This window comes from Thermobia domestica, chromosome 3, assembly GCF_964235325.1.
Source record: "Thermobia domestica chromosome 3, izTheDome1.hap1.1, whole genome shotgun sequence".
Classification (NCBI taxonomy): domain Eukaryota; kingdom Metazoa; phylum Arthropoda; class Insecta; order Zygentoma; family Lepismatidae; genus Thermobia; species Thermobia domestica.
Genome location: NC_137456.1, coordinates 135,414,067 through 135,440,445, shown reverse-complemented (window position 1 = coordinate 135,440,445; position 26,379 = coordinate 135,414,067). Strand labels below are relative to the sequence as shown.

At 36.4% G+C, this 26,379-nt stretch overlaps 2 protein-coding genes across 6 annotated transcripts in view; one reads left to right on the top strand and one right to left on the bottom strand.

Annotated features, from left to right (window-relative positions):
* Window positions 1-23,354, bottom strand: part of LOC145680760 (uncharacterized) — a 29,140-nt gene extending 5,786 nt beyond the window's left edge. The window contains exons 1-5 of one of the 5 annotated variants that reach the window (XM_081751744.1): window positions 23,288-23,354; window positions 16,798-16,839; window positions 13,978-14,133; window positions 7,967-8,048; window positions 2,012-2,196 (exon numbers count right to left, since the gene is read on the bottom strand). In XM_081751744.1, the coding sequence (XP_081607870.1) occupies window positions 2,012-2,196; window positions 7,967-8,048; window positions 13,978-14,133; window positions 16,798-16,839; window positions 23,288-23,290 (468 nt within the window). In that variant the 5' untranslated portion in view covers window positions 23,291-23,354. Of the gene's footprint in view, window positions 1-2,011; window positions 2,197-7,966; window positions 8,049-13,977; window positions 14,134-16,797; window positions 16,840-22,073; window positions 22,322-22,971; window positions 23,135-23,287 lie in introns of those variants that run through there. The other 4 variants (XM_081751745.1, XM_081751746.1, XM_081751747.1 and 1 more) reach the window with 4 other exon arrangements.
* The window catches only part of Iswi (nucleosome-remodeling ATPase imitation SWI), a 65,108-nt gene continuing 61,927 nt past the window's right edge, over window positions 23,199-26,379 (top strand). Inside the window, exon 1 of the mRNA XM_081751743.1 lies at window positions 23,199-23,575. Within this exon, the coding sequence (XP_081607869.1) occupies window positions 23,513-23,575 (63 nt within the window). The 5' untranslated portion in view covers window positions 23,199-23,512. The remainder of the gene's footprint in view (window positions 23,576-26,379) is intronic.

The window sequence follows — 26,379 nt, the reverse complement described above, 5'->3', positions numbered from 1 at the left end:
CTGATATTAGTGTTTTGTGTGGAAATAGGTCTAAGTTGAAGAAAATGTACAAAATATTGTATATTTGTGAAGCCAAAGCTCTTCATACTGTCTAGCCGTCTAAGGAAACAGGACTGGTTATCAAAATCATATTAGAAACAACAATCATTGTAGGATTTCAGATGATATCACAGATGAGTGTTAGTTAATCTTATTAAAAAGTATCAGATAGTGTAAAGGTGTAATTTTAAAAGGTATTGTATAATATAATTACTTTTAACACGATAATTCATACGTTAATATTTTTTTAAAAAATAAAAATATCAAATTCCCTTTAACACGAAAATTGAGTTCAATACGAACATTAAAAAAACTGATACTCCTTGTAAATAAGATCAACGTGTTTTATACTCTTATTGTTATAAACAAATTAATGCAGTGTTAAATACATTATCTACTTCTTTCGAACTTTTAATTTTAGCTCCAAAAGTACAACAACAATGAAAACAGGTGATTTGCTGTTCCACTGGGAAGACTAAATTCTATATGAATCATTTCTGTAAAGAATAATCCATAGCCCACACAGGGGTTAATCAGGATATTTTCAGAGTTCAGAAATGCTCGTGACTTCCTTTGACGTAAGTATTGAAATTTTATGGGAGTGAGGATGAGTACTAGCAAAAGCTTATATTTCTTGTATATCCACCCTCAAAATGTGGATAAGCTGCCACGTCGTTACGTGGTTAGAGTTGTGGCCGATAATACAGACACCTGAATTTGATTCCTGGTATTCAAATCCCACGTTGAGCTCCTTCGAGACGTACACGCATCTGGCGTGGCGTGGGTTCGATTCCCGGTGGAAGTTTATATGGTTCAGATTTCACGTTAATAGGTAGGTCCATGTCTCATATAGCCTCGCTGTTGAACGGGACGTTAAACTCAAATCCCACGTTAAGCTGTAGCTCCACTTTCTATATAACGCCAGTGCTACAAGGTACTTTTTAGCTACAAATAACTAAAATAAACTTAAAACATGGAACACATCTGTGAGATAAGAGGCATATGAAGAGCTATTTTAGTTGTTTCTAAAATGAATATGCAACTAATATTAAAAACTCATCTTTATCTTTAAATTCTCTATCAGTGAAATGTAAAATTACTGAAAAAGAATTACATACATTATTTCTTTAATTAAAAATGCATTGTCACTTGGTTACTCTTAATCTATTTCTTATATAAGAAAGAACAGGTATGGCATCGTTTCTGCTGAAGATCTAGTGGTTTCCAAAACATTGGAAGTAAGTTCGTAAGCATTTACAGGGTGTCTACTGAGTTTCATTTTCAAAATTCCAGTATATTTCCAGTATATTCAGTATAACTATCACCAAAATTCCTGTACCCAATACAATGATTTTTTAAAAGTTCTTTAGAAATAATCACACTCTTGATTTCAGGTTTGTAATTGTTTTACCATCAAAGGAATATTTTATTTTTAATAAATTTAGTTAACCTTGCTTTTCTCAAATACAATGATTTTTTAAAACATTTTTAAAGGGCCTCCCAACTCCCCTCACAGCCTCCACTCCACCCACTGCTTTAAATGTCTAATTACAAAATGTATACAACTCTTGCTTTGGAAAAATTTACAATCTCAGTGGATACAAAATTGTTTCTAAGACTATTAAAACAATTACAAAAAGTATTGTTGACAAATTACCAGTTTCATGATTTGTCCAGTCCAATATTTCCAGTATAATTCAAGTATTTCTAGTATTTCCAGTATCAGTAGACACGCTGATTCAGTAAGGTTTTTCCGTGACGAATATCATGGTTTCTTCATCTTTTTTTGGCCTTTCATGACCGATTGTGCACGTAGTGACTTTTATAGAAACTATCTTTTTTTTTTTTTTCAGATACAGACCAATTCCTAGCACTGTAAATATTAGTTATATTTGTAAAAAAATGGACTAGAATCTCAAGATTAATACTTTAATATAATATCATCACCAACGTAATACTTTATTGCACATACCTCAAGCTCTTCATCTGTTAGGTTCTCGCCCAACTCTTTGGCTACCCGTTTCAAATTTTTGAACGAGATCTTTCCCGTTTCATCATCATCAAATAATCTGAATGCTTTAAGAATTTCTTCTTTAGTGTCTTTTTCCGCCATTTTCACTGTCATTAACGTTAAGAAGTCATCGTATGTCAGTTCACCTAAAATAGCATGAAAGAATAATTTTAAGAACACTTGTTATAGTACAGAATGTTATCCTATTGCTTAAAATATTGACAAATTTTCGATATTGAAATAAAAATGCACCGTACACATCCAATAAGAAAGACGACTAGCAATGTGAACTGGATGAAATCTCAGCTCCCTCAATTAATTAGCAAAATGTTTTCCCCCTTGTATGAATTATATTAACACTTTATTAAATAAAAGCTTCTTTTGCCACTCATAAAATCAGCTCTTTAATATTTCTTTTAAAAAATGAAATAAAAAATAATAAATATAACGAAGAACAAGAACTGATTAGCAACTGTGCTATAGACGAAAATAGAAGTTGCAGCAACGGAAGCGTTTGAAGGCCATAGGTAGGTACTTTTCACTGCAACCAACAGATGGCATCTGTGTACAGGAACTAACGACTGGAGATAATCGAAAGATATGGAGGAATGAATTCATTGATAGATTAAGATTTAACACAAATGTACGAAGATAGAAAGGAAAGTATAGTACGTACGTAGCAAACAGTTAACATCCTTTAAATAGTTCCCCATGGTGTCCACGTATCTTCACAAACGATGGAAAAGGCGTTGACAGGTATTACACATTGACAGATCATACATACTCAATGATTGGGGTTGCCAATTTAGCCACTTCGTGGATAGATCTGGCCATTTTAAGAACCTCGCTAGCATAAATTTTCGAAAAAGTTGCCGGTGGCTTTTCTAGTTATAAGTTTTCTGCTTTCAACCATTTTATTAGTTATTAGTTAGCTATATATTTGGCTAAAAGTTTAAGAGTTTAGTCACTCTTAGCTAGATTGTACTAAAATGAAATATACAAATGGTTTTCACATTTTATGTTGCCTCGTCTAGCTTACAAGGACATTACAATACTATTGTCAATTATGGCCAAGGGGAAACCTTGCAAATACCACAACTGTGTAACACTATGTGGATATTCATTGGGCCAAACAGTAAACAGAATTGTGGCATAGAATCAAGAATTAACATTTCATTTTAATCCAGCACCACATAATGATCACTGCTATACCACAGAATGCTACACAATATGTATAGTCGCATGGTAAATAATATATATCTTTCTTACATAAAGACCATTTTAAACTAGGTTCAACCAGAAGACGATGATGATGACATTATTTCGTTAGGCGTGTTTTGCTTTAATTGTATGTTATTATAGACATCAATTAGTTATTCAGCTTTGGCTCAGCGCAGAAAACTTTAAACTTTTTTTTTTTTTTTAAGCCATTTCTGACCATTTCCATTTTAGTAATTTCTTGCTCGTTGGGTGCTGGCAACACTACCGATGGTATTCCACACCCTCTATTCTGCACGGAAAGTGTAGCAGACGTGAGGGAATATTTGAAGGGTGTTTACTGTTTGATACATGCGTACTTTTCTTTGTACTTTTATGTTCGTTTGTGCTTAGAGACTAAGCGAACAATGATTTCATACGTTCGTATCTTTCCATTGCTTTCTGTACACAGGCGATTCATATTGGCGGCATTGAGAAGCAATTTCCTATGACCTTCAAACGCACATAGTGGATTTCCATTTCTGTAGCCTTTTGGCGGTTACAGCAGGGCCACCATAATTTACGAAATGACCCTGGTGTATATAAATATATAGATACTCGGGTACGAAGAGCCCCTCCTGCTTCGATTCCAGACGATGTGACTTTGTTGTGAAGAATAACGTGTCTGTGGGTCTGTGCTGTGAAGATTAACGGGTTGTTTCTTCCCATTTTCTTCATTCACAATTTCTTTTCTATTAGCGTCTGCTTCCTATTATAATTCGTCTTCTTTAGCATATGGAAGATAACTATCAGAGCTTACGCAAAAGACTTCATACCAATACACTACAATGAAGACGTAACTAATCTTCAAAATTAATGCATCTCTTTATACAAATACAATACATTTGAAACAAAAAATATGAAATCTTTAGTTGACTGTTCCGTGTATGACCTGTACAATAAAGAAGACGAACGACAAATGAAAACGAATGATGACAAAAAAGTTGGTAAAATGAAGATAATGGAACGAAAAGGAAGTATCTCGAAAAAACGGATATATATTTCACTGCATATTATAAAGGTTTTCTTCTTATTATTATTTTAACTTTCAGTTTCGGGCGACGAAAGGTCAGAAAAAAGTTTAGAAATCGTGAAAAAAACCGAATTGGAGATTTCACAGGATTTACACATTTCATGGACCATAGATACCGAAAGAGTGATTTTTCGAAATCTCTCCGTCTGTTCGTCTTGGTGTACACTCACCTAGAGACCATACCGATTAATGTATTGCAACCAAATATTAAACTTAACGTTATGTGATCCTCTTCCATTTTTTTTTTTTTTTTCGAATTTTCTTCCTACCTGTAAAACATAAGGGTACTTTACTTAAGGGTATAAAAATCAAAAGTTGTGATTTTCTCAAAAACGGCTTCAATGATTTTGCTTATATTTCGTAAATCATTTTTCTAAAAACAACTCCATACTGTGGTATACGTTATTTCTCTGGGAAATTTGAGAAGGGGTAGTTTATTGTTGGAAGTGAGTCTTCTTTCGGACGATTTTTTCAAAAACGAGCGTAAACAAAATTTCAAGTGCTTCCGTCTATAAAGACGGCCGCAGTGCCCAAAAATCCTATCGATCAGAATAAACCATAACAATGTGTTTCAAACGGGTAAAGGGATGAAAAACAAAACATATTAACCGACACCTTGAGGAAGTAGATATCTATTTGAGGGTATGCTTATCATTGCCGCCATCTTGAAGTCGGCCATCTTGTATCTCGCTCGACTTTTCTAAATAGGAAGGGGGTCATATAATAAATCAAATGGGCTAGAATTTTACGAGAAATACAATGATGAAGTCTATGTTTCCATAAGTTTATATTTGTAAGACATAATGAAATGCACATTTAATTCGTTGTGTCAAAGATTTCTTAACAGTTGTATCTTTTTGAAAAGAATTCAAGTCAGGAAAACCTAATATATGCTAGTGAGAACATCGTAGGTAGCTACTTATGAAAGGTATAATCAGCTTGAAATCATTATCGACTGCAGACAAAATGAAATGGTGATGAGACGATCACAAACCTTAAGGAACTGATGGAACATGGATGACATATTTTCCATTGGATTATTCGAGTTAGAAGACAAACTTTCATAAGCAGTCACCATTCAGTACGCAAAGGTAAAGCCACATTCGGTTTTCCTGACTTGATTTTTTAAAAAATACATCCACGGGATTTTTCGCAGGAGAGGGCAAAGTTTGTCCTTTGGTTTTGTGTTTTTAATAGTTATAACAAGAGAAAAGATATGCAAAGAAGTCGCACTAAGGCTAATTTATTTGATATCATCTCGGTATTCACGGTAGTATCACATGACATAATCAATAAGAACGCCAGGAACTTTTACTTAGTGGGGTGTTCAAAATAAAAGAGGGTGTGCACCAGAATAATGATATACATTTTTACAAAACTCAAAGAAAACAATACTTTTATGCCCAGGGATGTATGTAAGGAAATTTTGGCAAGTGTTAGAGGTGTTGGGGTATGCAGAATACTCCCTGGACATATATATTTTCTCAACAGAAGTTGTAAAAAAATAAAGAAACTGCTAACTAACTAACTAACTAACTCTATGGCCTATGGAACCCGGAGGTTCAGTGCCGCGTTCACAAAAGCTCTCCACTGACTTCTATCCTTAGCTAATTGCATCCAGTTTCTACTTTGTATTCCTATCTCTGCGAGATCCATCTTAATATTATCCTCCCATCTGCGCCTAGGTCTTCCTAATGGTCGTTTTCCTATGGGTCTACCAGTCAAGACTTTGAAAGCGTTTCTACTTTCTTCCATTCTAGCTACATGCCCTGCCCACCTAAGCCTCCTAGACTTGACGACCCTAACAATGTTGGGTAAACCGTATAAACTATGTAGTTCCTCGTTATGAAGCTTCCGCCATTCCCCATTCTCGTTCCTCTTGGGTCCGAATATTCTTCTCAGGATCCTGTTCTCAAATACTTTCAGTCTATGTTCTTCCCTCAGAGTAAGCGACCATGTTTCGCAACCATACAGAAACTGCTGCAGCATTTAATTCAGAAAATATTTGCTCATGCCCGGAACTTACTACATACTATTCATTTACTTGTTAGGCAGAGGCCATACCCTCCCTTTTGGAGTCCATGGATGTACCTATATTGAAATATGTTGTCTGTGTACTTGACAACACAAAAAATGAAATGAAATCTTTAAAGTTCTACATTCCACGGTTATGCCGGTCAGGCTAAACGAGACGGTGATGATGAGTAATGAATAAAATGGTGGATTGAAGAAAATGAGAGGAAACGGGAGAAGCCCGAGAAAACCCACGCACACGGTGTTTGTCCACCACAAAGTTCACTTGGCGGGGGGCGGGATTGAACCCGGGACCCCAAGCACCAGAGATGAACGCTCTACCACTGAGCCACCGCGGCCCCTACCTGACAACAGAAAGTAGCAGAGCCATCTTTATGGTACCATAACCACTTGGTCAGGAGCCCCGCAAGCATTGGGGGACCCACGTACAGAATGGCATGTATTAGGAGCAAAATTTAGTCATAGGGACTACAACACACTTGTTTACCCTTGGGCCTAATATGCTGTTAAAACGACACTGAACAGTAGATTAGACTGGACAGTACAGTAGACCTCACTAGCGCGGGGCCCGATTGGGAGCAATCGGTCCAATCGGCTTAGGGCCGGCCCTTATGTCATTTTATTGTTATTTTATAAACAAATATTTCATAAATAACATCTGGCATAAGATTTCTTCTGGAAAAATCGGAAAAGGATAGTCTACTTTTGGGGATGAGTTTTCTTTTGGTGAAGTTTACCGAAAACGCCTTAGAATTTTGTTCATATTTCACAAGAAAATGTTTCATTAATAACTGCAGCACAACATGATTTAGTTGAAGAAATTGGAGTGAGAAAGTTTAGTGTGATGGCCCATACCTTTATTTTTAAAATAGTAGTTTTTAGTGAGGAATATATACAGATTTCCAATGTTTATCTAAACGTAGCGTGTGCGGGTGGGAATGTTTACAGCGTATGCTCCTTCAGGAAAATGTATATATATATATATATATATATATATAAATAGAACGATAGTATCTGAATTGTATTTACTGAGTTACTGACCTGTGCATAACTCAAAATGCTATTGTACACCCTAAGGAAGTAAAGGTAACATCAAACAACTCAGAATCGAGAAATCTTATTGAAATTAAAATGACCAAAATCTCTGTATCGGTGTATAAGATGCCTCTCATTTTTTTGACTTATTTTCAATAAACAAAAATGCGTCTAATACGCTAACATGTATACGAACAATAAACTATTTTTTTTTTTTTTTTTTTTTCGAAATCATTAAAATACAGAAACAGTATTTTTGTTCATTATTCAATTGCTTGCTTGAACTTAAAACTTTAACACTTTAAAGATAGGTATAATATGTTTTAAGATATTTTCATCGCTCTTGTTACTTACTTTTAGATAAAGGTTTAACATCTCTTGTCTAGATAAAAATTGTGAAACAAAAATTTAACTGTTATTGACTTTTTTCCTGATATTGGTCCAAGCCTAATTTATATTTTATTCTGCACTTATTTACCTAGGATTACCTTGGACGACTTCACTAAAATCTTAATAAATTATTTTGGCATTAAAATTATCCTATAATGTTATAATACCTGTTCCTTCTTTGTCCACTTCGGCTATCATTTTCTTAATCTCTTCTTTCTTTGGTTCAAATCCTAATGCTCTCATGGCAACCTAAAAAACAGAAATAAAAAATAACTTTTACTTGATACCACGTAACTATAAACATGAAGATTTAGATAAATAAGAGTTGAACAAAAAATGAATGACTGAACCAGGAATCGGGGCCGCGGTAGCTCAGTGGTAAAACGTAGGTTCTCTGGTTCGATACCGCCTGCTTTAGCCTACACGGCATAACCGTGAGACGCAAAACTGAAATTCCACTTTGATTTCGATCAAGAATTAAACCCAGATCTTTGGCTTACAGTGCCAATGCGTTAAATACTATGCTCTCTAGTCTGCTCTGTTAGCAGCCATACACTCCTTCATACTTGAGGTCGGTGCTCAGCCTCTCTGGCTACATGGACTGTACCACAATTTTTGTAGTGAATGGGCAAATCACTGTCTACATTCCAAACACTTCTAACGTTGAGTAGGCAAATGGAGAAGATTGCTGATTTTGTCCCACACCTATTCTTCTATAGATATATAAATTGAATAATGTACAAAGTGTGAAAAAATTTCACGACTGGATCAAGAATAGCAACTTGGTTGATGCCTTACTGTGCCGGTGCGTTAACCACTATGCTAGCCAGCCTGATCCTTGAATAGCCATAAATTATATCACTCTTGAGGTCGGTGCTAAGCCAATCGGACCACATGGGTTGTATCATAATCTCTATCGTATCTGGGAAACCCAGTGTATATATATATTCAAAACATTTCTTTGTTTGATGGACTTATTTTCAAGTTGCATTTAAACCAATCAAAAATAGACACATTTTATAGTGTTATAGTGACTTTATTCCACGAACGAGATACAAACTTACTAAATGTGAGATTTTTAAAAATAACTTATGTAAAAATGGGAGGTGACTTACACATGAAAGAAGCAGAAGAGGGCGACAAAACAAGGAGAAAATTCGAACAAGACCCCAAGAGAGAATGAGTCGTTGAATGTAATCGCTGAAATAATCTCGTGATACAGAAAGAGTATTGCAATACATATCAAATCTATGGACAAGTCTTTACTCAATTCGATTACCTTACTACAATTCAAACAGATAACATCAAAGTGTATGTTAGCATTCTAAGAAGTCGAAATACTCGAAGGTCAACAAGTTACTATTGAAATCACAAGATAAGTTTGTTTCTATCCATTTACTTTCGGTACAAAGCCCACCTACCAAAATCTTGGAATTCTCGTATATCTTTATGCAAAACCACTGTAATGAAGAACGTGCTGTTAAAGTAGCAGCCGTACTACTCATCTTTTTATGCAAGGTATTGTTTCCAGCAGAGTTTGTACCTGCAAGTTGCACACCGGAAGCGAACACACTACATATGAAAACACAAAAGTTCATCCACCCACCTAGAAAGCTTCACAGAATGTTGCAAATTTATAACTATTCATGGAAGCCCGTATTGGTAGTAAACACTGAGACTGTTATGCGAGAGTTTGATTCTTGTATTCACTGTTATCTATTTTCGCAGTGTTATTGGTTTGCGACACATCTCGATTTCTTTACTCACTCTAGTATCTACCAAATAGTTTTTTAGTCGCAGAGTAATTAAACGTAGCCCAGCCCTCCAGACAAGTGGCTAAAGGTGCATGGTGTCCCAGATATGATTCCCGAGAAGAAAAGATCGAACGCACTACAGCATTTCAAAGCCTACTTTAAACTGTAGGACACATCCTACATAACAACACTGCTGACAAAAGACATAAATACAACTCAATCAATCAACAATTAACCTAATTTAATGGAAGGGAACTTCCTTTGCTTTACAGTATAATTAGAAATTTTTCTTGTATCGTTTTCATTTTGTCATACATTTAAGAAATTCAGCTATGTACTATACTTACTACACTTATTCAGCTGTAAAATGAAGTAAAACCTTTCACGTCCCATAGTTATGTTCTGTATGCTAAAGGTTGTTCGCTGTATATCCGACCGTTGCCACCTGGCGTATAGTGCTGAAAGTATGGGTTTGCTGGCGGGAGCAGTGTTTTGTCTGAACTTGTAGGTGCGTGAGAGTTGGAAATGAGTGTTTTTCAAATGTCGTCGAAAATCAACCGGTATTAGGAGGGTTACGTAATGACCCTTTTTCATGCTAAGTTTTCGTAAGTACGCATTGTGAAACAGTGTCGGGAGAATGGATTACCACTTCGGGTGACGACCGCGAAAACTATTGTAGCCCGTTACACACAATAGGCTCCCCTTTGAAACATTCACCCACGAAAAGCACCAGAAGAAGGGCTGCAAGCAAATTGCCACTCCCAGTGCCAAGGGGGATCCGTCGATTGGCGTGCCAAGAAAATTCCTCGATGTGATATGGGCCACCAGTTCCACCTCGCACCGTCAACTGTGAACAAAACAATTTGCAAGCACCTCACATTGAAGAACATAAGATGAACTACAGGGAACTGTATGTCACATTCAGGCTATCATATACCGTAACATTGACGGCAAGGGACGCAGCAACTTTTCCGTCAGTGAAGGGAAAGTTTCCCTCGTGGCTTTATAATTGTTACGGGATTCGGATACAATGGTGCTGATGCACAAGGTGGACAGAAACGTGAAGGTGAATACAAGATACTTCCAAGAATCCATTCTGACACTTACTTGCCGGAGAGACATTCCAATAATTATATGGAATGGACGCGAACCAGGTGACGATCCGTATGAACAAGGCTCACGCCAGAACATCACTACGTTTTTATCAGAAAATGGCAGAAAAATTAGGAATTCGCGCCATTCCGTTTGAAGACATTCCTATGAAAAGCCCAGATACCAGTTCAATGGATTTTTGTGCATTTGGACTGTTGAAACGATGTCTTCAACATCGCCGCCCGCAGAACCTGGATGGTCTCCGGAAAGTTTGCAGGGAGGAGTGGGACCTGTCCCATGCCTGTCCTGCGCTGGAGCTTGCTGCAAGGGAAACAGCGATGCCGTGTGATAATCCACAATGCTGGAGGCCCTAGAATCAGTGGTGGTGGCCTGGTATCTCTTCAGGTGAGTACCCGTTAAAAATGGTCGAATATAAAGTGAATAACCTTCTGTATTCAGAGTCCTTAGAACAGAAGAACGTACTAAATTTAAATTTCGAATTTTGAGAAAAGCAAACCATAATCTAGATCTGAAAATGCTGTTTAAGATCCTCTTTTCATCACGTGGGAAAAATCGATAACTAAAAACGACAGGGGAGTAAAAATACATCAAGTAATTAGCTGAAACAACTCTTTTGTCAAAGATGAAAAAAATGTGATTTAGAACGTCTGTTTCATAAATGTTCATAGCTTTGGGCAATTCAGCGATCGTATCCATCAGAGGTGAGGACTTTATTACTGAGCTACTACGTTCTCTCTATTTAGTTAAATTCATGTCACTATTTAGGCCGGCAACTATGAATCTTTGAAAAATTAAACGAAAGTTCAAACGCGCTCTAAAAAGAATAGACAGTTACAATCAAAGTAAAAGAGATGCAAAATAGGTACGATAAATGATATGGCGCAGTAATACTTTCTAAATATAGCTACGCTAATAATCGTGAGAAAGAACATATATTATTCATAATGAAATTAAATTAATTTTAGACGATATTTTTACACAAAGGTAGAAGATTCCCTTACTTTGCATAAGACCATTTATAGTTCCTAAATTCCCTAATCCACACTCATTAATGTTTTGTAGAATGTTATTGTGCAAGTAGCCGAAAATATAAAGGGCAATTACGAAATATAAACGGCAATTATGAAATTGAATATTTATTCATTACCCTTATTTACAAACGAAAGAAAGAAAAAAAAAGAAAAAAATAGAGAGAGAGAGACAAAAAGAAAACTTCAGGTCATAATTTTACGCATATACTGAAAAAGAATGCATAAATTACGTACTCCATATCTAAAAGCATTTTTAAATATTGCAACAGAAAATCATAATTCACATGTATAAAAATGAAAGTGACTATGTTTGTGACTTCATAACTCTTGAACCACCCGACCGATCTCGATCAAATTTTCAACATTGACGAGGTTTGGGTCTGGATTGGTTTTTATCATTTTACTTTGACGGTGCGACTTAAGGGAGACGGAGAGAGACTTAGAAATGATCGGAAATGACCGATATTAATGTCGAATGCATAGTTTTCGGGGTCGCTGGAATGAATAGTGACACTTCCAATGCCATTTAAATCCAATTTCAGTCCCGAAAGTTGGGGAAGAGGAGGGAGTGGATATATACAGTGAAACCTCTTAATAACGGACACTAATAAGACATGAATTATTGTCCGTTAGTGAGAAGTATCCATTACAGAGAGGTTACAGTACAGTAGAGCGTCGATTATCCGAAGTAATTGGGGGACATGGGTGTTCGGAAAACTGGTTTGTTCGGGTAATCGAACTGTACATGTTTATTTGCCAAAAAGAAGTACTGTACAGTAAATTTATTCATAAAAAGAAGTGTGCTGATTGTTGAAACACAGCGACTGGCGGCTTGGCCGGTCAGCAGCGCCTTATGAAGACCCCATTAGAAGCAATGCTCCGCCAGGGGTGGCTCAGTGCGGCGACTACTGTGGGAAAGTTGGTTTGGGAGTGAGGGGGATGATGGACGGTAGGGTGGGAGAGTAACAGGTGCGAGCGAGTACACAGTTCGGTTAAGCGGTCGTTCGGTTGACCGACGTTCGGATAATCGACGCTCTACTGTAATTTAATTTCTCACAGTGGTAATTGTATGCAGTAGTACACAGTAAATACATAATGTATGAGCGTAAATACGTATAATTCAATATGAAAATACTCTGTTTAGTACGTATTTGAATTATTGACAGGGATGAAGGAGAAATTCATTTCTGTTAAATAATATTATTGCTGGGGAGATGTGTTAATATATTCGTATACTGCAACCGGCTAAATTCTTGTTTAGCGAAAAATGCATGCTTTTTCTTCTACAAGGGTAATAAAACTCATTAGCAAAGTCTTCTGAGAATCCTCAGTTCGGTTGCGGAAGAAATATATATATATATATATATATGCGTGTGAGTGTGTTTGTGTACTGGCGCGGTATCTTCGTTGGTGGACTGGATGAAAAGGAAAGTTATTGGGAGTGCATATATTTATTGATCCAGCCCCAATCACAAAGAATACGTATCCTCTTAGAGAAAGTGCAACTAGAAGCCAAGGAAACTCCAACCCAGACTTGTTCCAGTATCATAAGTGACAGAAAAATAAAGCTTTTACAAAAGAGTAAGACAGGAAACATTGCTCGTTGAAAATGTTACTATAAAACAAACAATGTTTGTTTTGTTATCTATGATATTGTCAGGAAAGATGCAAGGCCCAGAGGAAAAATCACTAAATTTACAAGGGAAGGGAAGATCTTTCGCATAGAATTATTCGCCATACGGCTGACCCTGCATGAGTGTTATTGCGGGTAGAAAAAAAGAATAATTTCAAGTTTAGCTTGAAGCTGTTCTGTTTGATGGTTCACCAGGTCTAGACTCATGATAGATACATTTGTGGGGAAAAGACTTTTCTGTCTACTGTAATATATACCAGAACCGAGAATGATTCCTGTCTGTTATGAAGAGGTTATTGAAACTTTTTTTTTCTTGGGGGGGGGGGGGGGGGGGAGGAAAGGACTGTCAGCATCCGTATCTAAGAGTGTCCGTAAAAGGGAAGGTTTCGTTCCGTAGGAGAACATATATTTTTGCCGCGACAAAAAAATCTGTCCGTATTATGGAGGTGTCTGTTAAGGGAGGTTTCACTATATATATAAATGATCGAAAATTACCGATATTACTTTCGAATCTATAATTTTCGGGATCGCTGAGACGAATATTGACACTTCCGATGCAGCTTTATTTCAACCCAGCGAAGCGGGTAATCAACGCTAGTTAGTATTAAATTTACTTACTGAAAATTAATTAATAAACTCACAATTACCTTTAGTTCTTTGGTTTCAATCTTGCCGGTGCCTTCAGTGTCAAATAGTTCAAAGGCTTCTTTAATGTCGTTTTTCTGTTCTTCCGTGAGTTCAAATTTTGGGCCACCAGACTTTTTCCTCGCCCCTGTAATATTGCTCTTTCTGAAAGAGCTAGTCTAAAAAATAAGAATAAATAAATAAAAAAAAAAATCACACAGTACAAAATAACGGTTTAATGTTAATACTGATAATAATAATACGATTACATTAAATGATTTTACAATCTCAAATAAGTATATCAGATCAAAGTATTGTAGTTTTATCTATCAGTTAAATAATCACAATTCCATGATTCTACGATTATCTTTTCCATGAGCTTTATTATTTTTGTTTATTTATTTATTTTTACAATTTCTTTGTTCTCTTGCTTTTCCTTTTTTATATATACCATATTCATGTAACCTTGTTGAAATAAACGAACCACATAATATACTATAGAACCATATCTAATCTTGCTTTTTTTTTAACTATTATAACGAAGTACTAAATACCTATTTTCTTAATTTAATCGCACACGTTTCGATGACTCCTTGTCCCATCATCGACATGAGGTTGTTAAGAAATATTTCGGTCGACTTGTAGGTTCACGTAATTGTAAATTTTGTTTTCAAAAAAAAAAAAAAGAAAAAAGAAAAAGAAAGAAAAGAAAAGAAAAAAGAAAAAGAAAGAAAAAAATACTATTATACTTCGTTAACAGAAAAAAATATAACTGTAAATGTTTACTCCAATAACCATTTGAAGGATTAATGAACTTTAAGGTCACACAACGCGTGGCCTCTTGTCCTTAAGTCTTTCGAACAAATAATTCATGGATGGGGATTCCACTTACCTTAATCATATGCCCATAACTTAAATGCTTACCTGAACTCGAATTTACTGAAACAACGTAACATGATAAAGAAAACAAACGTAAGGAATGGCTCTATTTGTTCCATAGTTCTATACACAAAAATAACATTTTCCTCTTCGGCTTTTACCTTACCGATGTCTAATGGCATAGGAACCTCATATACAGGTTTTATTGCCTATAAATATTAACATGAGTACAAACACTGCAATTATAGTAAGAAGTATAATGTGTTCGCCTTTATAATTTACCTATTGTATTGATAAAATTTAAGTTAACGCTGGGAGTCGACGCTAATTTTAAGTACAAAAACGCATTAAAATAGAGATCATTTTGAGTTTAACGTCCCTTTCAGCAGTGAGGCTATATGAGATGGACCTACTGATTAACGTGGAACCCGAACCACATGAGCTCCCGCCGGGAATTGAACCCGGTCTCCCACGCCAAAGGTGAGTAAGCTAACCGCTTAGCCACGAAGGAGCTCTACACTAAAGTAGAAAATATCAAATATATCGCTAACTATGATCTCAACTCAACATCAACTAACAATACTCACATTTTCACGTACATTCTTTTTAACCTTGAAATAGACGAAAGACTTGCTCTCCTTGCATGTCTAGTTTATAGAATTCTTTCCCACTATTCATTCTCAAAAATGCCGGACATGATTTTTGGTGAACATTTTGTTCTTTCATTGTTAACGTCTTAGCTAATATAGATAATGATATCCATTCATTAGGATAGTTATCGCATCGAAAAAATAACGGAAATACAAAGTTTGTTTTTATTTTAAAAATAATCCTGAGGAAAAAATTTAAAACACTGAAAACGAGGGAAATAATTATATTCTTATGATATAATTCATCATTTTCCAGAAATGCATGAAAGCTGAATTTTTAAATAAATGCATGTCCTAAAACCATCACGCGAACTTTACTAAAATCTTATACTACACATTTAGAACAAAATGTACAAACTGGTAGAAGATTCGAAATTTTGTACATATGTGCCACAGTGTTTGTATACTAAGTGAATAGTTATAACTGCATATATAATCAATCGAAATGGAATGAAATGAAATCTTTAGTTTTACGTCCCACAGTTTTGCCGGTTAGGCTAAAGGAGACGATGATGATGAGAAATGAAAGAAATGGTGGAATGAAGGAAGTGGGAGGAAACGGGAGAACACCTAGAAAACTCACGAGCACGGTGTTTGTCTACCACAAAGTCCACACGGCACGAGCTGGGATTGAACCAGGGATCCCAAGCACCGGAGGTGACCGCTCTACCACTGAGCCACTGCGCCTCCTATATAATCAATCGAGTAGAAACAACATTAAAGAGAAATTTTAAAAAGCTATAAAATACATAACTCATTATATATGCTTTAAAAAAAAAGCCGTGATGACGTAATTGCTAAGAAGTCTATCTTCCAAAGAGGGCCGAAATAATTTCTTCTACCTCCGTTCCAATACGGCTCAGCAGTTTACCCAGCCTCTGTGGCGGGAACCCGGGGAAGATACAGGTGATCATGAGCGTGGTACCAATTGAATGAGCCGGGTAAACCCCTCTCTCCATTTTGCTTTCACCCCTATCTTTCATATGCTTTTTTTTTCTCTGCAGTGGAGCGATGTAAAAGATTATCTTGTCAACATCTTGTAATAAATTAAATTACTTAGAAATTAATAAAGTAGGAATAATACTGTATTCGTTCATCATAAAGTTTACGTGTCCCATTCGTTGCCAAAATTGTTATCATGCACTTCATACGTAAACAATCACATTATGCTACCATATCAGTCTCACCAAACTCGAAGCTCCTGACTTTTCATTTGGGTGTTTGCAAATGTAACTTAGGATAACACTAATCAATGTCGAAAACAGAACACACAGTAACTTAAAAATATATTATTAGTTACAAAAGTATGCTTACCATTTTAATGTCTTTTAATTTTACACCGGACTTCCAAAACTCCTGAAATTGATTAAACAGATACTTGTTAAATAAACAGCCAAGCAATAATAGACTAAACACAATAAACTGAACTGTCAGAATAAATTGTAGGCTCAACTATGTTACAAAATACAATGGTTTCTGGTTACAGAATACACCTTTTGTCATGGAAATCATTATTTATTTGTAATTGTGTAGAAATACTTAATATTCACTGCTGCTTATGTAAATGCAACATCCCAGGAATGTCGGAACTGAATGAAGTTCAGAGATATTTTGTACGACAGGACATGACGTACAAGCGTTTACAGCTTCAGGACAATGGTGCATGTCTGGGACTAACAGCCACCTCGGTTTGGTGTACGAACTAGTACCACGAGTAGCTAGTTTACACAGTGGGTAGTGGGGGTCTATAGACAAACAGGAAACATGAAGGCAAGCGTCACTAAGGCTTGCCAACGACTAAAAGCGAAATATAAATAGAGGACTGCGTTCGAACGGTGCAGTACGGTCGATCTTCTGGAAGATAGCTTCTAGAACGGCGAAATAGGTCCGCGCAGAAAATGTGGTCCTACGACAGTGACACGCATGTGGAAGCAATGGACGGAAGTGAATCGTATGCAGCAGCAATGATGGAGCATTGGACCCCGCAATGCGACCAACCATGAGATGACAGATAACTTATCTGCATGACCTAACGTACCGCACAGCGACATCTACAGTGTTAACTTGACGCTGCAGTATGATAATATGTATAGACTTGTCTGGGTAAACGGCTCGGTGGCATCTACTGAATGCTAGACTTCCAATGTATCTTTTAGTTGGCTTTTACTGACCCGGAAGCACAAACGTTCCATGTTAGAATGATCGTGTAAGCGCCGTAGATGATAGGTAGATGATAGTTTCAACATATCCTACAGTGATGAACCATACATGTTTCACGCTATAATGAGCGCAATCTTCTACCATGCGTTATTAAACAATCAGAGCACCACTGGATACAAGACGATATCGCGGCTACTAAGCATTAAGGACAATCTCATCAATGATGACTACATCAAGGAAGTTCTACAGCCCGATGTCATACCCTTTTCTTCAGCCGTCTTCAGAAAAGGAAGTGGTTCTCAATTCGACCTAAGGTATATAATGTATGTGTGTGTGTGTTTGTGCTGGAGCAGGCTTAGGCTCACAAACGGGCCGCTACGCCAAGTGGTTTGATTTGGTTGGTAGTTATATCTATTATCGGATGTTACCACTGCTGGAGTAGGAAAAATCCCAATGATATCCGTTTCTTTAATGAATGAAATGTCAGTTTCGATAAGTTTAAATGTTTCCTTGTTTACATCTGATTTAAGGAACGTAACTTCAAGTACATCATGAGGTAAGACTCTTAATACTGTCACTACATAATATTATTTCGGCAACCTCCTTCAAAATTTGCGAGAACAAAATTTCCTAGTCTAACACACTCTTTTTAGGGTCCACCATTTCGAAAAAATCCTCAGGTTGTGGGTCACCCAAACTACCATCGTCAGAATTTCAGCAAGACGTTCTTCGTCGCTGCTTGAAAAGCTACGATCCTTCGATTGCTTATTCTAGGATGCTTTTTTCGCACTGGACTTTTTCTCTGCTTGTCTGATTTTTTGGCATCAATTCATTCTTCTGAAGTAACTACCTTCGCTGCTACATCTAACCTACGCCTGGTACGCTTTGAAGTCACAGATTTTTTATGTTCAGCAAAAGTGGTTCAAATGATATTTCTGAAGATGTCGTGGAAGTGGCGGCCTCCAGAGAGGATAGTACACTGTCAGCCGTAGATGTTGAAGGTGTGTCAGCACTTGAAATGGAATCTCAGTAGAATGATCCGTTGTTCCTGACTGACTATTTGTACCGGTGTTTTTGGCTCGTTCAAGAAGGTACCGTCCATATTTGGGGATATCAAACTTGTTTCTACTAGAAAACATTATAGTGGCACTGAAACATCATAGTTAGCATGCAGTTCTTCATATATTTAAATGTTATCACGTTTCATAATAACCCCACACAGTGTTTCATAATAGCCTCTTAAATTTTAACCCATGCTGCCCCTTCACCATGCTTCATTTCACACATAAATTATATGTCTGTAAAGCCTAAAATATTATCTACAAGAATATATATTTAGTTAGTTAGTTAGGCATTTGATATACGAGATATAACAAAATTTTGTAAGAAAAAATAAAACTTCTTTCGTTGAAAAATGAATGCTTTCAGATTATATTTTTTCTCTCAAAAATTGTAAAACTTTAGATTTTTTAAATATATGCAACAGATACGTATGGAAATAAATTTACTGTCTAACCATATTTTTTTCAGACTTCAAATTCACAGAGTTTTGAAGAAACGGGGGAGTTTTACAATAGCCACACTTTGTCCCTGTTTTACAATTACCCCACTTGATCCTATAGTTTTTGGGAATCCTGTGGATATACGTAAAGTCAGCACTCTCGAACTCGCCTAGATGGAAGTTGCAGCGCGGAAACTCTAAATAAGCATCTACTCATGCTGACGGCGTATATATAGGAATGGAACCCAATCGCAACTGGATTCAAAGATATTTCTTCACTAGGAACTAGATACAATCCGAGTTCTCTCAGTTCCTGGTTGACCCTAGAAGCAGACAACTAATTGCCTTTCTAAACTTAAAAAAGGATATATTAGCCTTTTGCATAGACGTATGATCTGTAATGCTAAATTATTTCTTTATTTCCTACCATTCTATCCAGGGATAATGCCTGGCTTACTGCTAGAGCTTACTCATCTCTACTGGACACTGAACATGCTTCGGACCTGTATATCCAAAGGCATTCCATGAGAATTCTATGGGAGAATTCTTGAATCAGACTTCTCTTAAGTCATTGGTTACAAGAAACTGGCCTGTTCCCCACCCTTAGAGGCGACCAACTTATTGCCTCAGTCTCCTCCAACAGACAACGAAACTTCCGAAGGCTCTCTTTTTATACTCTCGAATTTGCTTTAAAAGAAATAGTTACAAAAATTTTTTTGCACAGTAACGCTCGAAAAATTACAAAGAGCTTCAGCAAAGCTAAAAACCAAAAAAATGGACAAGGGAACGCTAAACAAAGAAAAGAAAACTAATTTTCCTAGCTTGTAAACAGGTCTAAATTCTTAAAAAAGAATGTTATAAGCTGATTCTAAAAGTGAGCTTAAAGGGAAAATATATAGTTAATACTGAGAATATCTAATGGATATACAATATATTACATTAAACATATAAAATAAAAACCTTAATACTAAATTATGTGCATAAATAACATAAATTAAATTAATATATTACCAAATTCATTTATGCCAGGCCTGAACTTATATTATGAAGAGAAACGTAATTATACACATACAATATAGATTTATCACTTATTAAAGAAGGGAAGTGTCGGAGATACCTTGAAAAAGTTACAGTATATCTGTTGTAAAAGCAAAATACAACTCAAGTTCTCGAATATCGTTAGTAGTAGAACTCAATTTAGGGGGAAAAATATGTCACAAGTACAAAGTAAGACAGAAGCTACGCAACGTTAAACCAACCAAAATGGATCTAATTTAGCCAACATGTGTGAAAATGTCTTAGTACGGTATCGAGTAGAGAATCATGATACGAAACTTCGAATGGCCCTATCCATTAGTCTAGTAGCTAGCGCGAGTGCCTTTGGCGCACATGATCTCGAGTTCGATTCCCGGTGGAAAGTCATAAAAAATAATTTCACAATCTTTCATTTTCATTAATCATCCATCACCTTTAGTCTAAAGGGCATAACCATGGGGCGTTAAACGAAAAAAAAATCATTTTATTTACCAAACTTGGATCATTTTTCGAATAACGGTAATTTGATAGCACAGAAAGTTGTCCTGTAATGAAAGCAAATCTTTAACTAGTGATGGCTATCCTTAATTTAACTTGTATGATGTAGTGTGTGAAACGTCATGTATTCCAGTGAAAATGTTTCAGGATGAACTAGGGAAATGTATTGTATCGAAATTGAAAGTTAATAAAAAGTTTCTTTCTGCGCAACATTTGACCTGCATTTTCGAAGCGCTTAACCGTCATGTGTATAAATATATATGCCATAAAACATGAACTGGGGTAAAATTTCAAAATTGATCGTCCGTTTCTAGCAAAATTTTGAAAAGTTACCGGGAAGAAATGAATTACCTGCTTTTTTGAGTTCTTGATAATGTATAAGGAGGGCGAAAGTTGTATTTATTTTCTTATATAAGTGGTTCTAAACATGAAACTATTTGGCAAGCGGAGGGAACTACTTGGCGCAAGGTTACAGCATGGCAGAAGTGTAGGAATGTAATGAGCATTTGTCTTGTAATCATGACTGCAGGTATAGACACGCAGCTCTGGATATGAGGTAAAGTTCTTACAGTTTGTGTAACAATAAATTGATATTCAGGAAAGTCGATTAAAAGTAAAAGTCATGGCTTAATAAATCTAAAAAGTAAATTGTAGAAAATGTGGTAATCAAATAACTATAAAGAAACGTGGAGAAAGATTTACATTTCAATGTAACGGTAAATGAAATAACCAACATGGAAGCAAGGTTCTAGAACACATTTCCCCCTTCCCATTTAGCTGTTATAAAGACACAAAACAACGTGCCCTTTGCGGGGCTCTAACCCATCTTCACTCGCTAACTCTTACTCGGCAATACTATGTGAATTAAATAATGGTACAGAAAGGAACCAATTATTACGCTTTTAGCCAAAACTAAGCGGACGACCAACTTCGGAATAAATGCCCATGAACTAACCTAAAAACGCGAACAAACCTGTGCTAGACATCAACTAAAAAGTATGAATGCTATGTAATCGAGTAAGGGCAGCAGCGCAATAGAAGAGCCCATACGGTAGTGCGTGGTAGTGCATCCGTCATGCAGGCGTTCAGCATCAATGGGTATGCACATAAACGAGGATAGTTGAAAAATACTTCATATGGCATAAAAGCACATGCCTTACATAACACAGCATTGTGACACTTCTCTGATTACGCATGATCACTTTGTACTCTGCCTTTACACAACACTTTATCATGTCTTGGTTAAGGAATATTACGTGCTGAAGAGTACATTTCGCATTTCTACCTTATAATACACGTGTGAGATAAGTTCCCGATATATTTTAACTACCTATACATTGGTCTTCTTAAATAAAATAGCACATATCTTCTGTAAATTTTACACATCTATATTTACCTAAATTGGGACAGCACCGAGATTTTTTAAAAACTATAATCAGCCATAATATTGTAGCTAGGATTTTTTCAATCTGCACACTTTAATGTTTTATAGATGAAAGTGAAAAATTGCTTGTTTAGCAATCTTTCTGATACATTATATTGGCCTTGAACCATCAAAAATGACAATACCTATGAGTACTAACAGTACAAGTTTAGTTTAGACACTCCAATCTGAAATATTTATACGTAATATTATGCACTGAACATTTCCTTTAGTACTGAACGACGAACAGTACTAAACGAAATAGGTCAGGACTTGTCTGCGGCAGTTACCCTTTAAAAGTACTATCCTAGCAATCAACCAATGGTACAGGACAAATCAATCAGGACGTCTGCCATGGGGCTAGAACCTGAAGCCTGCCGATTGGGAAGCAAGGGCACTGAGCACGAACCTACCATTAGTTAGAATTGATTTAAAGACACGGGTAACTCTTTACTTTGGGCAAGGCAGTGATATCCCGTCACTGTTAGTATTAATCACAGGTCTCATTGGTTCCTTTCTGTTGCTAGGGATTATTCATAGACTATGTACGACCTTAAAAAGGCAGTAATAAGGGTTCTTTAATTTACTACAATATTGCCCTTGTACTTAATGCAATCAGTTCCTGTCACTGCCTTGCCTAAACTAAAGATTTGCCAAAGACACGTCTTCATATTATTTCATTTTGACGTTTTCTGAGGTACCTTCTTCGGTACGTCTACTTTATTGAGAAATAATCATTCTTCTATTAAGTTCTGCAAAACCATGCGCAACTAAAATTGACTAGCAGAAAACTTGACTTAATGGTGCTTTTTGTCAAATTAGAAAAATGGATATTGTTTATAAATGTCTTTAATACATATAAGATACTCACTTAATATTTTAAGTGAATTATTTTATATTATTAGTAAAAGTTATTACTCTTAAACACCTGTAAGATGCTCCCCTTTCTCCTGTCAGTCTTCCCGATGATAAACAAAACAAAACAACACCGGCTTTTGTTTTATCAACAGCTGCTGTCGCTATCGTGGTATATTCAGTAAAGTTGCATTGTAAGTCAGCAACACTTGCTTAGTTTATAATCGGCCATGATCTATATTTTCATAAACATTTAATTGTTTAAATTATTAATTTTGAAATATATTTTCTTATGATATGCTACGGATATTATAAGTACGCACGTATATTACCATTTAAATGGGACTTTGAAGGAAAAAATTGTTATTTCTGATCTGGCGTCCATATTAAAACGCTTACCATACGACGCTCTGCTTCTGAACTCCCTCTAACAAGTTCTTAGTCTATGGAAAAAGGAACTGACTACCCGCCATTCTGGTCACATTGACTAGAGTAGCTAGCAAAAAGGAGGTGAATTAAATTCTTTGTGAGAAAGAGGAAACTGAAAACTTTTGATTATGTCTGAAGTTGATGAACCTGTTACAATGGATGCTCCTGATGGAGATACAGGAGAAAATTCCGTAAGTATATTATTCTGAAGTAATTTCAAGAAAATATTGTGTAAATTGTATCGTAGAGACATGCATACCGGTTTCCTTTCGTGGATTTTTTAAAATCAATTTGCTTCATATAGGTTGTTTATTAGCTTGTAAGTGCAAATTGAGCTTTTCTTCGTGCCAGTAGTAGAGGATTGTTCTAATAAAACTAAGATAATGTATCAGTATGAATTTTATTGTACTTTTATTACAGTTTTGCAGGAGCTATCGTGGTCATATGCTAACAATGACAGTTCAGAATATGTCATGTTTGTGCCTACTAAACTTAGATAACCCAATAACAAGCGTACAGTGGTTGTTGCCATTTTTAAATAATCCATTGTAAGTCCCCATCATGATTAAGTAGTTAACGTTTCTGTCTGATGGGAGAGAAACCTAGGTTTGATTTTTCAAAAACATTTTTATGATGTTTGGTTTCTTAAAATTGAGTGTTCATTGTCAGCAGCGAGGCTGTATGAGACGTGAACCTACAGTATAAAGAAGTGTTCGAACTTCCGTATGGGTTCAATTTCAATACTACTAGGAATCGAACCCGAGACTCGAGGGTAATAGTATACATGAGAACCCCCTGATCTGCGTTTCTTCTGTGTTCTATTACCACTTTACATGAAATACCATAAATTTCCTACGTAGTGCAATAGTAAGAAGTATCCATGTGCACGAGACATGCGATATGCGTTAAATTCCCCCCCCCCGCCACATACAAAGTCATAGATAAATTACAAGGGCACTACTCATACAGATACAAAGTACAGGTACGTTCTTTTTTATTTTCGTATCAGTTGATAAGTAAATAAAAGTCGCTTTGTTACCCCCTTTGTAAGTTCGTACATACTCAATGAATAATCCCTAAAAGTATGAGCGTCCTGCTCCTTTGGGAACTGATGCAGCTTCATGTATACTATATCCGACTCGAGTTCCTATGCGGTTAGCATACGCGCCTTTAGCGTGGGAGACGAGTTCTGTTCCTTGCGAGAGCTCATGTGTTTCGGATACCTTGTTAAGCTGTAGTTTCACGTCTCATATAGCCACACTGGTGAAAGGTACGCTAAACAGAAAGCCCGAGATCCCGTACCCCAAAGGAGCGCGCGCTAGTCACTAAACTAATAGGGAGAGTTATTGTGTGCTTGGGTAGTTAGTTTCTTCCCCAAATCACTTAGTAGTCACTCCGGCTCAAGTAGTGATTACGATTTGTTGTTTGTAGTTAGTATAAGTAGAGTGTGAACGTATAGCACAAAACTACAGTGCATGAAACGCGTCAACTTTGCTAACCGCGTCAGGGCAAAAGCGCAGCAGGGGGGAGAACGGTAGCGAAGAGGTGTATCCGTAAGAAGCAGACACGTCAGCGATGATGGGTATACATAAACGAGATCTTTTACAACGACTTATTATAAATCACAGTACCGGCCCCAGGGCCAAATAAGGATTTTGAGAGTATCCGTGTGATGTATTTCATGTTTAGCTATAGATTTTAAACAGTCTTGATGTTGAAAAGGGACAACGAAATGAACAAGGAGTTCTAACATACTTTGCAAAATGAGAATTACATTTCCTACAGTCAACTATTTTTCATTTTTTTTTCTAATTTGTGATGATGAGATTGATAATAATTCTGGAATGATGAAAGTGGGGGAGAATTCCGAGGAAACCTACGCGTGCAGTCTCAGTTTTCACAACTGCACATTAATTCATGATTTATGGAGAAATGCACTCCTAGTATCGTATGAATTATTTCTTACGGGAGGAGTTGCTTTCCTGGGTGCGGATTTACTTTTATAGTGCTTTAGCTTCATGGACAGCGTCCGGACATACCTATACTGAGAAAACAATAATATAACAAAGACCTGTTCTATTTGGCCATTGAAATGAACGAATTGTATCCAATTGACTCAGGGCAAAGAGAAACTACGGGTTCCAAACAGCTGCGTCCGTAGTTTCACTCATATACTGATTCTTACAAACAGCTATTATCATTAGGTAACTCTTCTTCTCTTAGTTTGAAGCCTTAAAAGTAATATTTAACACTGATTTCCTTTATGAGATAGCTTTATCGTTAGGGATCATGGATTTCAGACTGCATTAACATACGAATTCAGTTCATCATGGCTTCCTTATGGAATATATGATTAGGAGTGTACACTTTGACCCCTACAGTCGAGATGAACGCTCAATCACAGGCACTGCAGCCTCACGAAAAACATGTTCATACGTAGTTGATATCTATAATCTTCTGTATATAACACTGTGAAACGCTGTGCGCTTAGTAACTAGTAAGTTTGTGCTTTTTTATTTTTTCCTCTGCTGACTTCTGTGATTATTTCTACCTTTTTCCTTTAACTCTTTCACTGTGTTGTATATAGTTATTACCCTAAGATGAATTACTTAAACACTACCCTGATCCGTTCTAAAATGGATTATGGTTGCATGGTTTATTCCTCCGCTCGACCATCTGTTCTTCGTCAGCTGGATACAGTCCATCATCTTGCTATTCACATGTATATTGCAGCTTTCCGTACTAGTCCTATTCCTACCTGTATGTTGACTCACATAAACCTTCTCTCCATGATCGCAGGAGTTGTTGGATCCTCCCTTATTTTGCACGTCTTAAAGCACTTACTCCTTACTCTTCTTTCGTTCTTGAAGCGAAGATCGCTATCGTCGCTATGCGGCACGACCTCGTGTCAGCCGACCTTTTGAGATTCGTACATTAGAACTTCTAGATGAATTAGCTCATGCTTTGCTGGATATTTATTTGTTAGGTTTTCTTC